The following is a 17,885-nucleotide window of genomic DNA, read 5'->3' as shown; positions in this document are numbered from 1 at the left end:
TTGACATTGTGAGAAAAGACACACTAAATCACACACATCTACAATCTGACACCACTACTAAAATATTAATTTCCATTGTGGTCTATGATGAAGACATGAAATGCACTTGAAGACACAGGTAATGCTGCATGCCGGCAAGGTAGGCCACTGTTTTCTGTAAGGTCAACAAACCACATAGTTTAACTTTTACATTAGCTACCAATGATGTGAGTGCATTGGATAATTATTATACAGTTCTTTATGTATACTGTCCCTGTCAAATAAGCATTAAATTAGCACGTACAGCTTGCTGGATGAAATACTTTAGTTACTGTCACAGCAGTATGTAGTACTACATGATTAGTTGTTTATGAAGAAAGTTTGGTGTTCAGCCACTGATGCCTCATTAAGTTATAGAAAGCCATTAATAATTAAAAATCTAATAATTGAGCATTTGAAAGATAAAGAGTCAATTCAATTTAACCATATTTTATCATTCTATATATAGATGTATTCAGTTACATTTTGTCTAAAAGTCCATTTATATCACATACCCAAATGTTGATTCTGGCAGTGAGCAGTTTGACCACAGAATGTGAATGCAACACCTCTGTAGCATCAATCTCTGTCAACTCCCTCTTCCCAAAATGAAAAAGATTAAATGATAATCTATAAAAACGTAGATAGAAATCAAATGTTTCAGATGAGCTGTCTCAGCTGTCTGACATGTTGGCAAATGGAGCGATTCTTTTATAGTACAAATGAGCCCCATGCCCACTTTTCAAATAGCACTGATGCTGATCTACTTTTCATTCAGGTTTTCCTAAACGTCACAGGATTTACGGATTTACTTTCATTCCCCTGGAAAACAGTGCTCAAAACAAGCAGGCTCAAAATGAGCAAGCTAAAAGAGGAAGGGAGACATCCACTGGTGTCAGGAGGAATGGCACATGTTCAAGTCACATAAATCTGTGTGTGTGTGCTTTGTTGCTGTCATGCTTGCTTTTCTTTGCTTAAAGCCACATAAGATAAAACAACCTATGAAGAACACAAATAAATATACAACTGAAAGTCAAACCAGGGTTTTTCTGAGCTCCTTTACCACTCGAAGATTTGTGAAATGTAACATTTGCATTTTGTAATTAGGAAACATGCCAAAATAATAAATTGTTTATGAGAAATTCAGCTTCACTGTTTGGGTTCTGTGTGAATTTTACATTTTCTAATGTAAGGCAAGGTTCCAAAAATCTGACAGACTTTTCTGTTGAGCTTTGATTGTAACACCAATATGATGTGCAAATAAAACATAACATCAGCTCTTTTTGTCTAGAAGTTGGCTACGTTCAGTGTTTACAGGTCCCTGATTGCTTTGTTTTACAGATCTTTTACTGAGTCAATTGTTCCCTTTTCTTTTAACCGTTGGTACGCTTCTCTCAATTTTAAACAGAAAAATGCATTAACAAAGGTGATTAAGGTCTGTTTCAGTATCACATGCTCAGTTTATTATCACTTCTAGGACTCCTGACCCTTCATTTTAGTGTTGACAGGGCTGGAGTGATGATGTCCAAAGTCAATACACAGACCTTTGGTCTTTGTCACATTTCATTCCAAAAAGGTTTCTTGACACCATTTAGAAAAATAACAAATGTGATGGTCTCTGCAGCAGTCATTAGTATACAGGATGTGTAAAAGAAGAAAGAGGACACAGCCCTGGGGAGAGCCAGTTGATGTTGGAATTAGTCCAAAGAAATGTCCATTAGCTCTCTTCTCTTGGTGAGAAAGTCTCGGTGGTCTCCTGGGTGAAAGTCTGACTGTGTTTGTTTGACCCATCCATCCATCCATCCCTCCTTTGTGCCTGTCATGATTACTATTATATATATATATATATATATGTTACCATATGTTAATATAGGCCTACACTTGATTGTATGTTGTGTGTAGCATGAAGGAACTACAAATTTTGTTTCGTTATGCACCCTTGTGCTGAATATCATTTACTGACTTAATGTAAAATTACAGCTCCATCTGTCTCATCTGCCAAGCTGATGTGTTGAAAAATAAACAGTGAATACCAAGACACTGAAACTGATCATAACCCACTTTATTCAAGAATATTAAGAGCACATAATTAATTTTATACATAACTAATTATTGAAGAAGAAGATACATTAGAAATATAAAGCTCATTTTTCAACATACTGAAAACTGCTTCTTACAGTAATATAACCTACTGCAGATAATCATACATTTCAAGCACTTTTTTGAAACTACACATTAGCTTTATGCCTGTATTATATACTTTACAATATATCGAGGACAGGAAATGAGGGTAGAATGACACAGGGAAGGACATTTAACAAAGGTTAGCTGATGGATGTGTGGAGGGAACATTGCAGGTCAAGGTCAGTGCCACAACCCCTGAGAGCACAATGGTAATCTTTTAGCACCTATATAGTGCAACAACATTTCCTTCACATGTCACTTTAATGAAACAACAAATAAGGTTGACCAATTTCAAGGTGTGCAAGATGCAGAAGTACAAGATGTGGATGTCCAACCAGCAAAGTCCCGTCCATCTTCCAGCAGCAGTTTTTTGTACAGAGCAAACACCTTCTCTTCAGTCGTCTTTGGCTCTTCCTCCTCTGTGGAACACTGAAAGAACATTGGGGTCACTGATTCAATTACCGGAGGCATGATTTTGCCCTGTGTGTGTTTCACTTCGTGATTCAAAAAAATATTTCTTCAGACTTGATAAAATTACACTTTTATTGACTGCCTCCTGAATCTAACTGTGTGGAGCATGTACTCTCTAGTGGGCATTAGGAAGCATGGCAGCATGTACAAATGACAGTGAACCAGGAAGACTCATTCTCATTCTTCATACCTTGTACCCTACCATTGTGCCCTTTATATTTTCACTGTGTCACTTTGTTTGCATGGCTATCAAAAACGTTATGTAACACTGTAAAAACAAGGTCTTCATCTATACATCATGTATGTATAATGCACTGTACCTTTGAGTTGATTCAAGCTGTGAGCACTGAGAATTTGGCCGCATATGACCATCACAAGCAGGGTGTAACCTGGGATCCAAGCGCGTAACATCTCTGTAACTGTAATCTCTGCAAAAACCTTATAAAAAGATACGATTAAGATAAGATTAAAAAAAGAAAAGTTAAACTTTAAATGCAAATAAAATATTGTCAACAGTCTATCGAATCAGATTAATTAGATGTAATTACACATTGCAACTAGAATTAAAATTAATTAATAAAATTGCTTAAATTGTTTGGTCGTATGATTAGGCAATGTAGGCAAAGCATTGTCCCTACATTGCAGTAACAATGTAAAATGGATGACTGAAACATGTTGATTTAAATATATGTATAATATATATTCATATATATTTAAATTTCAGGTTTCACTTTAGCATCACTAAATTTAGTTTAATTGCTTTGGAAAAAATGATTTCTAAAGCATTTAGCCCAAACACCTGAACTCAAACCAGAATTAAGGCATTAAGGAGAGGAGGGAGTCATCCACAGGGGGCAGGTGCCTGCAGGTGTGTGTGTGTGTGTGTGTGTACCTGTTTCATTGCATTGATTTTTCTGTCATCTAATTGCGTGACAAGCTGCCTGCCTCCATCCATCGTTATCTCTGTTGCATGATCTTGCCCCCAGCTGCTGTGAACTAGCGACTGATTGGACTGTTGACATACACGACTCTGCATGCACTACACGCTGACATTCCCACTATATAGAAGTCATAGACAGTTAGGAAATGATGTGACGACAGCATCAGATGCTCTTCTGATCCTACTGGTTGTGTGCAATCATCATCAGGAGATCTGAAATCACAGCCAAGGACGAGGTGACAAGATGTTTACATACAATCACTGTGGACAAGCCTTGTCCCATTTGAGACCTCCACAAACTAGCCAAGCAAGTTTAGGATTTGTATTATTTGGGCCTCATCAACAACAGTTTCCAACTCAGTCCAAGGTCTCAACAAAACCATACAACATCAGTGAAAATTGAAGATTAGAGGAAAAAGAGGTGTAGATTATTTTACATTTACAAAACAGAAGAGAAACTAACAGTTTATCTTCCTCCTGAGGCACTAATTCAGACCTCTACTCATAGACCAACATAAATGGCCTATGTACCCAAACAAGCAATGCTTTGGGTTTGTAGAAGTGTGGGCTTATGATAGTGACCTCAGCAGAACAACAATTGTTCCAGTGAAGGACAAGTATGAGAGAAAAACAGCATCACGTTTCAGTAGTCCATGCTTAGAAAGTAGGCTGTTATCTTGTGTGTGTGTGTGTGTGTGTGTGTGTGTTTGTGAGTGTGTGTGTCAGAGAAAAAGACAGACAGAACAACAGGAATGATGTGAATCCTCCCCACGTGCAAAAAAGGCAGGACCATCTGTTCATAAGTGTTTAGCTGTACGTGTGTGTGTGTGTGTGTGTTCACGCGTGCGTGTGTGTGGCTTTGAGTGTGCAGTACTTACCTACAACAAAAAACGTCAAGTGTCACCGCACGTGCTATGAAGTCTTTGGGGCCACACTGGAGTGAAAATGGCTGCAGTTTCCTGCAATGTGAACTTCCCAGCACGCGAAGCAGAAATTTCTGACTACCTCGCTAGAGAGACAGAAAACAATATGTATTCTTTCACGTTCAGTCCTTTGATGGCATTGTATTTTCACAGATGTTAGTCAAATAAAATTAGCTTCATTGGCATTAATCATAGTATTCATAAAGGATTGTTGCCAGAGCAAAGCATAACATTTCTACTCAGTGGATAGCAATTGATAACAATATCAACCATATTGTATGTGACAGATAATATCTGCATGTCAGGAAACAGAACAACTCATCAAAATAAGTCAAATAAACACACATTTAGAATAAGAAGGAGACGATTTATGAAAATAAAGTGTGAACTAATTTCCTATATAAGCCTATAGGCTAAGTCTTTACTCTTGTACAGAGAAACTGACTGTAGAGTAGTAAAGCATGGAAGCCAAGCAGCCAAACAGAGCTCTGTTAGAGTGAAACAAAAGTCTGATTGTACATTTTTCTGTAGATTACAGGACTAGTATAGCTCTACAGTGCAAAATTGATGACTGTCTGCTGGGAAAGAGAAGGCTGGCTCTACCTCTCTCTGAATTAAAGGACCCATTTTTTGAAAAATACTAACAATTTCAAGAGGTAAACCTGACCCCAACATCACTGTGTTGTATGTGTACTGTGACAGCAGAACAATTGACAGGCATGGCAACGGTAACTAAAGGGGTAAAATATTTATGATACTGATAAAACAGTGTTCTTTTTGATGGGTTTTAAGAAAGAAGTATACACACACTGATTAATGTTAGCTGGAAGTACATGTTTTCCTTGGAGCAGATGATGAGTGAGCTTACAGCTTTACAAGCTTTGTTGTGGTTTGTTCAGGTGAATTGATGCAGCAGCTGTATGGAGAGCCACTTTCACCACTCAACCCTTGAATGGCATAATAGAAGAAAAGGTTACAGGTCTTCAGGTGATTATACATTTCATTAGTCCATTGAATATTACAATTTAGTGGATATTAGCCTTCCATTCATGTGTTTTTAAAAGCAGTTCTTTTTATTTAAAAAAAAAATGGTTTTGTATGTGTTCCCCAAATCTCTGAGCTTCTGCCTGACCGTGGCACAAACATTGTTCTGAGGCATTCAGCCGTCATGACTCACATGTCCACACCCCACATCTTTACAAAGGTACTCAATCAGGGCTCTGTGAGTAAAAAAAACTACTCTCACTTGTTTTCTTTTTGAGAAAAAAGCACATGAGATCTTTGTGGTGACGTGGTGTGATTATCACATTTAATGTGTAAAGAGGTTTGAGAGTTTTATCACTACTTTTAGGTGACAGCGTGGGAGGGGTGTTAATCCATTTATCATTGCACATGAGAAGCAGTGTCATTTTATTTAGCTTGTTACAAATGGGCACACAGGTGAAAAAAATGCTCATAGGTAGGGATCATGTGAGGTCCAACATGTCCTCATATCTAAATGACAAAACAGGTTGATTGTCAATTGTCCCTAAAGGAAATATATGTCTGTTGTAAAGCACCAAGACATATAGCCTATGGATGTTTCCAAAAACCACATGGCCGTTGGAAAGTACCAGCCCAGCAATAGGCCTACTGGATCTTTAGTGCGTTATGTAAGTCACACAATGTTAAACATGAGGTTAATGTTGTGAAACAGGTTACTTGCATCAAAACCACTTGGTTAGGCTAGGTAAGATCATGGTTTTGGTTAAAATAAGTACCCCATGTTATAAGTCATGACTTTACTTACCTACGTGACGTTATTTGACTTTAAATTTTAAATAAATCAAACTTGATTTGATTTCACACTGCAGTCAACCCATCACCTCCTGTGTGAAAGGCATGTGTTTGTTGGACCGATCCATCTATCCACCCGAAACACCTCTCTAAATTTACTTTCTTGCTCTTTATACTACATCACCTGGCACCCTCCGTTGCAACTGTCATTAGTCCACTAGAGGTCACAGCCTATATAATAATGGTAAGTGTGGGTTCAAATAAGCTGCCACACAATCTTATATAGCCTTTTTTCATGTGAGGACATTCTGTGAGGTCTGTTGTGAATGTAAAGTCTGAGTGGTCTGATGTCTGCTGCTCAAATGATTCCCAATTCAAAAGCAGTGCCCATGGAAACTCTACCTCCAGCAGGAGGTACTACAAAGTGATAAATGTGTTCAAGGTATCTTTGTTATTAACATCAAGTGATTAAACTGTATGTGGTATCATTACAATGCAACTTTGTAACTTTTATTTGTTAACAGTCATCATGGACGTGAAAGCTACGTAACTTGTGTGGAGGCCTGTATCTGAGAGGTCATTTATAGAGTAGTGTAGGATGGGAAGACTGGAAACCTCTTGCTTTAATCTGGGTGTTTAGGATGTGTGGGATTCAGGCTGTGGACTTCTGGCAATCATGACTGCAGCATAACACACACACACACACACACACACACACACACACACACACACACAAACCAGAAGGTTTTTAAAAAAAGAATGGGTGAGAGAAAGAGTTGCTAACTAATAGATTTCTGAATAGGTTATGCAATAGTCATACAATAATCAAATCAAGTTCCTGACTCAACATCCTCCCACTTTCTCCTTCACAGTTGTGTGAATTCTCCAACACATATAGCCTACACAAATAGATAGATAGATAGATAGATAGATAGATAGATAGACTTTTCCCACCCACGCGCACTACGCAGCTTCTTGTATTAATAAACAAGGCATTATGTTATTAAAAATATTTATTTCGAAAAACATCATCTCAAGTGCATGTAATGACACAACGATACTGCATTATGTTTAAATGAAAATCCGTACTTTATTCGTTGTTTTAGTCGCTCTGTAACATTCTCACGTCTCAGTGCATTTGTCTCTCACTGAATCTGACATTTTTCCAGCGCTTTGCCGGGCTTTCTTGCCGTATGTGGCCCAATGACTTGTCTGAGATCCGTGCTAAAACTCGGCCGACGGGCCAGTGGGTACAGGGCGCCGCAGGGATCGTCGCGCCGCGGGGTCTGGCCGCCCTTACCGGCAGACGCCCTGTCCGCATCGCCTGGTACGAACGGAGGGAGACTTTGCGGTGCTGAGACGGGCCAGTTTCAGCGGGAAGCCCGCCTCGCTTAGCCAAAGTCTCAAAGACTTGCTCTAAATTTGTGCTGTCTTTTGCAGACGTTTCAAAATAGGCGCAGTCATCGCCAAGGACTTGGAGCACCTCTGCCTTAGATATTTCTCTCTCAGACTCCAGGAGATCTACCTTGTTGGCGCAGACCACCAGGGGAACCCGCGGCTGTGCGCACGGCTCTGGCGCAGAGCATTTGGTGAGTTTGGATTTAGCAGCCAGAATCTCCGTTCGTAGGGTGCACACCTCTTCGAAGGAGCTCCGGTCATCTAGACTGAATACTAGAAGGAAAATGTCTCCTGCAAAAAAACAAACAAACATTAAGATGGAAATTAAATCAATGAGTTTCCTAATAATGTATTTTTAGGAATATATATATAGAAATAATTTTTACGCATGCACCACCAACTGACAAGCACTTGTAAATGTGTGCAGGACAGAGATGAGCCAATACGCACCAGTGAGGATAGACAGCCGCCGCTTGGCTGGAAAATCCCTCTCCCTGGATGCGTCCAGGATGTCAATTTGATAGGTCTCTCCGCGGATACGAAACAGTTTCCTGAGGAAATCCTCGGAGGTGGGATTGTACTCCTCCACAAACCCGTCCCGAAGGTATCTTCTTAGGATGGATGTCTTGCCGACCCGTGGCGCACCAAGAACCACGATGCGCTTACAGTTCTGCGGCTTGGTGGAGGAAAGAGGGTCTTGTCGGTGATCGTGGCCGATCTTGGACTGACGGGTTTGACCGTGGAGAACCAGAGCAGCCAGTTGATCCAGTGGGGATCTCTTGCAGGGATGGCTGCTGCGCGTCTTCTTCTCCTGTTTCCACTGACACGTGGCCACTTTAAGTATCCCCAAGCCCGCTTTAATCCCGATGAACTCAGGTGCTGCGATGCGTTTTGTAAGCCAGTAAGACTTTGGAGGACCCGGTGCACTGCCCATCCATATTACCGTGAAACTGGGGACCATCTACGGTGGAGCAGCTGAGCTGGTGCGGAGCAGGAATGGAGGTGGTCTGTGCGCCGGAGGAGATACTGCCCATTTCCATCGTTGTGGGTGGTTGTGGTTCTGCGAGACAAATTGGACAGAATCTGTGATCTGACGTTTTATACGCCTGTGCTATCTTGCCTTTGGCTGATGTCAGTTGTCTTTATATAGGCTATCCTCAACCCCGTAGCTCATTCGCGTCATGCTGATTGGCAGAAGGGGATGTTGTGTTCTTCAGGAGAACACCGTTTTGAGCTCATAGGCTCAACTGAGCGACCAGGTTTTAGTCCACTTATCCTATACTATGCATGTTTCTGAAGCCCCTATAAAACTTGAAGTGTGCGTCCAATATGATCTAATAGCCTAAGCAATAGATTTTTATTAGGCCTATTATTATTATTATTATTATTATTATTATTATTATTATTATTATTATATTATTATTATATTATTAGGCCTATTATTAGGCCTTTAAAGGTAGGCTTCTATTATTAGCCAACAAAATTTAAATAGGCCTATCACAAATCACACAGGGGCTTTACAGTCCATACAGCAGGAACCCTCCATCCGGATGAGGACCCCCCCCCCCCCAAACCCTTTTAATGGAAAAAACCTAATTAGTAAACTTAATGTACATATGTTTTGTTTTCCATTATTCTGCTATTCTCACTTTTGCTATAGGCTATTAGGCATAGGTCTGATAACATAAAAAGAGAAAGATTTCTGCTTCATTTTGTTCTGTCTCAAATGCAGACAAATATCTTTTTAGATATAAAATATAGTAACCTAGGCCGATATAACTCTATCTAACTTTATTAGGCTATATGTTTGTTTTATTTATTATATATGTTAGGCTACCATATTTTAATTAACTATCCTATCTGTTAGGATCTGTGTGTGTAGCATGAAGGGACTACGAACTTTCCTTTCGTTAGCCTATTCAACCTTGTGTTGTAGCTTTAATGATAAATAGGCTAAACATCTTTGCATGTGTAAACTATTTTTGCCTTGCTCATGTTCCCATTTTTTCCCTTTTCTTTCTTCATACAGTAGGCAATGAGCTCATATCTTGTCCCAGATTTATTAGCCCTATAATTCTTTGTTTATTGTTGTTCCTGTTCTTGTTCTGTTCTTAAATAAGAATCTTATTTAACGGCTCTGGTTTCGAGGCGTCCCGTTGCCATAGTTACGGTTAGAGAAGGCTACCTGAAGCTGAAGAGAAGCTAGCTTGATTAGCACTTCTAACTGAGGCTATATTAGTTGTTCTTAACTATTGCTTTCGCGGTAGTTAGACCAAATGAGTCGCGGAGAGTCACCGGAAAAGGAGTTAAGAACTCTAAATCACCCAGGTCAGCCTACAACCTTCTGTGTCTCTATGTCTGCCTCTTCCCCTCCTCTCTTTAAGCTAACATTAAGCGTTTGTCACTGTGACCTCTTCACCTGCGCAGCCTCTCTTATTTTTACAGTGGTAGAAGAAGAACTTAAGTAAAATTAGCAATACCACAGCAGTATGAAAATACAAGTCCTGCGTTCAAAAATGTAGCCTCGTCGAGTTCATTACCATTTAGTCATTTGGCATGTTAAAGTTAGGCTACTTTCATTTAACGTTAAGGACCAAACACAGCATCAATAAAGCATCAATACAGTAAGTACAAAAATATTAGCAACAAAAAGACTTAAAGCAGTGGCACATTTAATGGCAGATTATTATATTTTGTTGTCCACACACACACACACACACACACACACACACACAAACAACCAGTAACCTACCTCAAAATTGTGTCTACTACTTGAGCCTAAATTTGAGTACATGTGCCTACTTAGTTGCAACCCCCCACTGTTTTTTGAGAGTCAGAGTGGGAAGCAAGGAGTGGATCTGAAGCTTCAGTTTGGAGGCAGAACTACACAGAGTCTTAGCCAGAAAATAGGTCAATATCAGTGGCTTTTGATTGATTCTTTTGCAAATACATATCCTCCAAAGCGCTCTAGCAATTTCTTCCCTCAATGGCCAAGGGTATCTCTAAAGCAGAGCACTTACCTGAAAAACTGTACTGAGTCTGTGAAAGGGAAGATGGAGGAAGTGAAGCAAAACATTTATCAAAGCCAAGGACAAATAATTGGTATCGTGGCCATGGAAACTATAATCAGTCACTGTTGGATTAAAAGAAATTAACATAATTGCATAACCATGTCAATGTCCCAGGGTAATCGCTCATCTCTGTGTGTGTATGTGTGTGTGTGTGTGTGTGTGTGTGTGTGTGTGTGAGCACTGATGTATTTTGTGCACAACGAAATAGAACTTCTTTTCACTTTTTAAAATGTTAAAATCAAGGCATCGGTAATTACCAGCATGAATCATAATCTTTGTGTGTAGGGATTGTACAGAGAGATCTCATAGTTAAAAAGTATTTAAACGCCCAGTTTGACATAACATGGCATTACTCACACACACACACACACACACACACACACTGTTGTCATTTTCTTGACCCTACTCCAGAGAACAAGAAGCTAAAAACGGAGGAGGAGCTGAACATCTCGGGTGATGACCAGTCCACGAAGTCTACTCCTAAGGGTGGACGTATCCAGACTCGGGACATTCACCCACGGGACCTCAATAACGTAAACCACCTTCATCCATATATAGTATTTACCATTAGTTGGACAATGACTTTATGACTTTAAAATACAAATAGTGTGTGTGGCATCAACTTCCATATTAAAGCAGTTGTTGTATGTCTAACTGAGTATGTGATGTAACAGCAGTTTCATATACCAAAGCCACCCAAGAGCCGTCAAAAACCAGTGACACAGCCAGTTGATGGAGTTAGGAATGCTATGCAAGGGGCGGTGGCTCATGCAGGGAATCTGGAACCTGACTCTCAACCTCTGGACTACGCAGGTTAGTTGTATTCCTTTGCCCTTATGGATAAATAACATACTGCATATTGAATGTTTTGCCATAGTTAAAAAGAGGTATCCTACTCATAAAATGCATCCTTGAGGATTAATGTGCTGTTTTTGTTGTCCCTCTACTTCTCTTTTCATGGTTGGAAGGACTTCGGTTTGATGAGCATGGGATGATTCTGGCACACAGCATCCTGGGTAGTTTAGAGGATTTCAGAAGTTATTTGGAAGCCAAAGGGGAAACTGAGGTACATTGAGAAAATAATATAATGGGACACATGAAAGGCAAACATTTTTTACATACATTATTTAAAACGTATCAACCAAGGGCAGCTCACATTATGTAAACTAACAATTCAACAGCAGTACTTGGACTGTGTTACTATGTTAGTCACCTGTGGTTCCCTCTATCCTCCCTCCACCATGCAGTTGGTGAAACGAATACCAAAGTCCCACGCTGATACTTCATCTGAGACCCGTGGGAGGTATCACTCTGGACGTGGGATCCCTTCAGACCACAGAAACATCCAGAGTAATGCCCTGCAGCATTGGCATAAACATATGATGCAGCGCAGACAGCAGCAGGCCTCTTATCTGGTGAGCTGATGAGAGTGCACAGAAACCTGCACCAGATGGAGATCAAATTTGCATTATTATTACTGTCCGTTTACAAATGCAGGGATGTGAGAAGCCACAATAAGCTAATTTACCATGTATTTAATAACATTAACAATAGACCAGTACCACACTGGCATTGTATTAGTTAAGAAAAATATTTGAACCGAATCAGGTGTTTATAAATGAAGAAACTATATAGCAGAATCCCAAGTGAGGTTTCTTATTTTAAGCAAATTGAAGAGCATTTTATTTGCTTATTGTATTTGTAGCATTTGATTTCCTAAGCTTGCATTAATGTCTCTTGTCTGTCTGTATGTCTGTCTGTCTGTCTGTCTGTCTCTCTATTCATCTGCTGCACTTTTCAACTCTTTGAAGACTTGCTCGACAGACCAGTCGAAAACTTACTGATGAATCAAGATAACCGTTTCAGAGAAGCTCAGGAGCAGAAGGATTTCTAAACCAAAATATGCCACTCATCCAGTCTGGATATGTATGACACACATTTGCTTACTCTGGTTTACTTTCGTCAGTCATGCTCCTATGTCACACTAGTAATAGTTCTACAATAACTAAAATCTCTAAACCAGATTTTCTCTGTAGCTTCTTCATTCAAATGTATCGGGATTTCTTTGTCTTAGGGTTACCGAGTGGGCAGTGAGTTTTGGAGTCTCCCCCAGCACTACGGAGATGAAATGAGTGGCATCACAGCCACGCTGACAAAGACAGAGCAGGGCAAACGGGAACCTGTCACATGTAGCGCAACCGAGGAGCATACGCCAGGAATCAGGTGCACACAAACATGTACAGCACGCCATGTCCAAGTTTTTTCCTTCAGCCATGTTCCCGACCCTGTTCCTTCTGATTGTGCATCTACATGAAACCTAGTGTTGTCCTAAAGAAATTTTAAAAATGTGTTGTGAAGTTGACAGTTAAACTGTCCACTTCTCCCTCTGATGAGACATTTTTAATAACCACACATCAAGAGCAATGCCAGAACATCTTCAAATAAGCTAATGGAAGAAGATGAATGGATAACAGAGGTAATGTAAACTGGTTGCATCCAACACAAAAGACAAAGAAGGGGGGACTCTAAACTGAGAGTAACTATGCTTTCTCTGATTCCCTCCTGTAGGTAACTGAGACTCTACGTCCAGCTTCTCGGACTTGGGATCAGAGTGCATACCTGCAGCACCAGTGTCAGGCGCTCGGAGAGGTTCTAAGGGACGTGGACATCAAAAAGCCGGTAACACATATTTGTTACGGACAAGCCATATGGACAGTAGGAACATATAAATATTTTGGTAGATCAGAATAGTCCCTACCAAAATATGAGTGAATGAAACACTATATTTATGTAGGCTACAGTGCTGTAGTTGGAGGGAAGTGGTTGGGGTAAATGGCGGACATACCAAGCGCAGGACTGTCAAACCAGAAGTTAGTGTTTACGTCCAGGCTCCTGTCTGTTGTAAGGTCTCTGCAACAAAGCACTTCATTGGTCATGGTTAGGAAAGGATCATGATTTTGGTCGAAAGTCACTGCAGAATTTTTCTGTACTAGTGCCAGTGCCAGTGTCTATAAAAATGCTGAATAATGCTGTAGTCACTACTAATGGATAGTGTATTGCTAGATTGCGTTGGAAAATAAATAAATTGTCAGTGAACATTTTACTTATGTTCAGTGTTAAAATTTTTGCGACTTGCCATTTCCTCATTATGTTAATAGAAAACATAATTTGGTCAGCATTATGTTTTCCTCAAAACACAGACCTATGTGCTTTTGCAAACAAATTGTATATTAAATGTAATTTCTGGGAGACGGGACTGTATATGGACACACATCCTATGTTGTTGTTATTTAGCATTTCTGAGGCTATTGTAATGAAAAATCAGTTAGTTTTATTTTATAAAAATAATTTTCCTCTCAGTCACTTCATCCTGGTGTGGGTTGTTGTTTCCCTATGTATCTAGAGACTGAAACCTACGACCCTGCTATAAACATGTCAAAGTTGGAGGTGTGTGATGCCTCCAGCGTATCTTCTGGAGTTTTATCTAATCCTGTGCCCCTCCCCCCAGACAAAATCGAGACAACTGTACCCCCACCTTTTTGTTGCCTATATTTTTTGCACTTTGGCAAATGGATTCCATTTATACCGAATTAATGTTAGCAGTTAATTTCTGCAATGTACCCATAGCTGTACAGGTAACTATCGCTGGATTATACTTAAAACTGTGAGGCCAGGTGAAGGGACTGGTGCACGCAGGTGTTTTGAAAACAAGGGGAAGTTAGTTGTTTGGCCTGTCTACTGACACAGTCAACAGTTGGAGATGCAGCAGTGGCTGTGACACACAGCCCATGGAAATAATAAGGTATTTAAAAACCACTCGATTGTCGCAATTTAGGTCAAGAACATTCCTTCTCAACTCATTGAAAATACAGACGTGATACACATATCTTCAGGTTCAGTGTGACTTTATTAGGAAATATCAGTATCACAATGGCCCTCTCAAACAAGGGCTCCATCTGACCAATCTGCTTAGAAATCATTGAAATAAGGCACTCCTTATAACTCCAGAATTTGCCTGAGAATCACCACGTTTTTAAGTTTTCATTCATGTTACAACCGCTGATATAACCTGAAAGCTGTGACGCAACAATCCACATCACACATGATTTACATAACCCATTTTTTCTGTTCTCTCAAACAACGTACCAGAACCTAATTTCATATGCACAGCACATATCTAGATTGTGCATATTTTGTTTCAACACAAACAGCTTCATTATTAAAACCTCTCATTGTCCAACCACACATCTCACTGAAGCTGCTCCCATCCTCAGGACTCTCTGTCTCTAGCTGCTGGAGCTACTAGATGGTCATGATCAGTCTGTATTTTCACAAACAACCTGTGAACATCCAGTCTTGGGCACACTGTTCTTGATTTTCTACAAGGAACAAACCACAATTCACTGGCAAGGCAGTCGACCATGCCCACACAAATACACATGTGCGTGCAGGAGCAAGGACAAATATGTGATGGTATATTTTATTACCTCTAAAATCTAAATTCAGAATCTGTACACACATGCCTAATGGGATTACTGAAGCACTGCAGCCCTTCCATAAACATGTCTGTCCGTTCACAGAGATGGCAAAGTTATGAAATCTGGAGCGTGTGCAGTCGTAGAGTGGCTCTGTTGAGACCAGTGGGGTGACAGTGCTGAAGAAAAGGGACTGAACGTGCCTTACTGCTCTCTGAATTGCAATTACTCCATCATCAGGGGCAGGAGGTTCTGGTGTAAACACTTAGACAAATGTGCACGTCGTTGCACAGCCAGTTCCCATTTAATTCTATTAAAACCCTGAGTAACAGGTGCTGATTAAGGGAAGGTTTATTCAAATCATTGTCTCTCTTTTACACAATCTGTGACATAATATGGTAGCAGTGTGTTCTGCCGTGCTGGTGGCTAATGTGATGCTGAGGAGATTTCGGGGTCTGAAGCACCTTCTGAAAAAACACAGACAGAGACAGATCGTCCTCTCAGGAGCTGACTTATCCATGGCTTTGTGACATACGTGTGAAGAGAGAGAGAGAGAGATGAGGGGGACAGTCTGGGGATATTATGAGAGAAAACAGAGAGAAGAAGGTAAGTACTTAGGTGGCAACTTAGGAGAGAAAATGTGGAAGGATATCAAGCCTCCAGTGTTATTAAAAGTTTCACTCTGCCTATCACATGATATAGTGGTAGAGTTCATGGCAACATTCAGATGTGTAATATTGTTAGGGGAGGGGACATAAAGCAATACAGTATAGTAGAGTAAATACGAATGTAAACTTTCACTTTTTAAAATGTTAAAATCAAGGCATCGGTAATTACCAGCATGAATCATAATCTTTGTGTGTAGGGATTGTACAGAGAGCTCTCATACTTAAAAAGTATTTAGTGCTCTGCTTTAGAAAACTGAAGGAATTGAAGTTTCATTAGACACCTAAGTCTGACCTCTCTGAATGCGAGTAGACAGGACATGGACATACATTTTTAAAATACCAAAGTGTAAGGGACACACAAAGCTGACCTCCTTCTGAGCACTCGTGTCTCTTTGACTACAGGATATCGCTGGATTGGAGGTGATTGGCTCTGGCAAGCCAGTCACAATTGTCACGGTGTGTCATAGTCCGTCATGGAGAAGGAGAAGGAGAAGGAGCACAAGGAGCTGAAGAAGGAGAACCTGTAAGAAAAAACTCTGCTCCTCTTTATATTTTTAGATGTTTGCCACACCTTCTAATTAAAGTCCAACTTTTTCTAGACTGAATTAGTTAACATCAGGCCAACAATGATGCCTTATTTCAAAGGCACTAAAAACACAATTGGTATCTCCAAAAGCCATTAATTCAACAGTGCATTCAACTCATTAATTAAGTCAGGAAATGCCATGTGACCATGTTGTGTTTACAAGTATTTGCTCAATCGCTGCTAAATATAATTCAAACTGATATGGAAATAATGGAAACTAGGCATAAACTCCACTGTTTGTTCTTATTAGCAGCCTATTTAGTTTATTCTAACATATCGATTTATTTTCCATTAATGTGGGACTTGCTTCTCCTCAATGTGTTGAAGTTAAATGTCCCAACATGTACTAAAAAGTCATGTTGTGAATCAGCTTACTGATGCTAAGTTTGAAAATGTCAATTTTTACAAGAAACGCTTGAATGCATCATGGCATTTTGTGGCGTGATCGTCTCATGTCAGGGAAGTTGAATAAGGCTCAGTCTGGTCTTCATCTCATGGGCTGTGTCCTTTGAAGAATGCAACCCGTGAATTGGGACACAGCTAATGATTAACTGACTCTTCGCTAATTTTCAAACTCATGGACTGAGTGGGACTGCTCTCTCATTGTCTTCCACAGTGATCCACTGGCACAGGATGAAGATGTCCGGTCAGATGCTCTGCTGATTCCTGCCTTGAGATTCTGTGGTCAGCTTGCTAGCTGGACTGGAAACTCTACCACTAACCAGGTACAGAACGGGCCTTAACACAGAAAAGTTCACTACACTTCAGTACACTTCCTGCATGCTGTTGTCTTAAAAATAATTTGGTATAATGTCCATTTCAACAACATTAATCACATCAGTACTTGCATGTTTCCCTGAACTATGTTAAGCTACCATTTTTTTCAGAATTATGATATTAAATGTCTTGCAGCCTCTCTTTATATGTAGGCTTTTAATGTGAAAAACATTAGGAGGTTTCGGACATTTTTTGAATACCAGCTCTATATGACAATATACACATACACACGGTATGTGTTTTACAGTGACATTTGTGTTTATATCTCGCACATACTACACCACCACATATCAAAAATAGATGGCTGGGTATGATGTTATTTGTTTGGTGTCTGTATTGCCTTGGTTTCTGTCATCTCCTCACTCTCCACCACTCATCAATCAGGGAGAAGTAGGATCAGTGCCACAATAATCTTTGAGGCCCTGACTGGAGAGAGATCCTCATCCCATGTGGAGTTGCACAATGAGGCAGCACAGCCATCTTCTACAGCTGGCAGCAGCTTCCCGTGCCACGCAGCTTTCCAAACCTGCGTACACAAACAAAGAGTCCACACTTCTACTTCAACTCCTCCTCTGGTACACACAAACATAATCAGGCA

The 17,885-nt window shown here is 40.1% G+C and overlaps 1 protein-coding gene, 1 long non-coding RNA gene and 1 pseudogene across 3 annotated transcripts; 2 read left to right on the top strand and 1 right to left on the bottom strand.

Moving 5' to 3' along the window:
• Window positions 1-7,352: 7,352 nt before the first annotated feature.
• Window positions 7,353-8,811, bottom strand: LOC119887168 (annotated as a pseudogene).
• A 1,078-nt stretch (window positions 8,812-9,889) lies between these two features.
• LOC119887167 (MYCBP-associated protein-like) lies at window positions 9,890-12,662 on the top strand. Of its 2 annotated transcripts, none has more exons than XM_038698075.1 (6): window positions 9,890-10,038; window positions 11,193-11,314; window positions 11,459-11,594; window positions 11,750-11,847; window positions 12,029-12,196; window positions 12,593-12,662. In XM_038698075.1, exons 1-6 carry the CDS (start codon window positions 9,987-9,989, stop codon window positions 12,623-12,625), a joined length of 609 nt encoding a protein of 202 aa, XP_038554003.1. In that variant the 5' UTR covers window positions 9,890-9,986; the 3' UTR covers window positions 12,626-12,662. The 2 variants fall into 2 exon arrangements, with proteins under 2 accessions (XP_038554003.1, XP_038554002.1); XM_038698074.1 differs by having other exon boundaries at window positions 11,456-11,594.
• A 3,748-nt stretch (window positions 12,663-16,410) lies between these two features.
• On the top strand, window positions 16,411-17,755 carry LOC119887166. The gene is made up of 3 exons (XR_005441628.1): window positions 16,411-16,447; window positions 17,127-17,235; window positions 17,672-17,755. It is a non-coding gene; the product is annotated as an uncharacterized LOC119887166 (long non-coding RNA).
• The last annotated feature ends 130 nt before the right edge of the window (window positions 17,756-17,885 follow it).

The sequence above is a fragment of the Micropterus salmoides genome, unplaced genomic scaffold, assembly GCF_014851395.1.
Source record: "Micropterus salmoides isolate LMB-PRFRI ecotype aquatic unplaced genomic scaffold, ASM1485139v1 Ms_hic_scaffold_4028, whole genome shotgun sequence".
Taxonomy (NCBI): Eukaryota; Metazoa; Chordata; class Actinopteri; order Centrarchiformes; family Centrarchidae; genus Micropterus; species Micropterus salmoides.
Note: the sequence above shows the minus strand (reverse complement) of the source record. Positions and strands in the feature narration are given on the sequence as shown.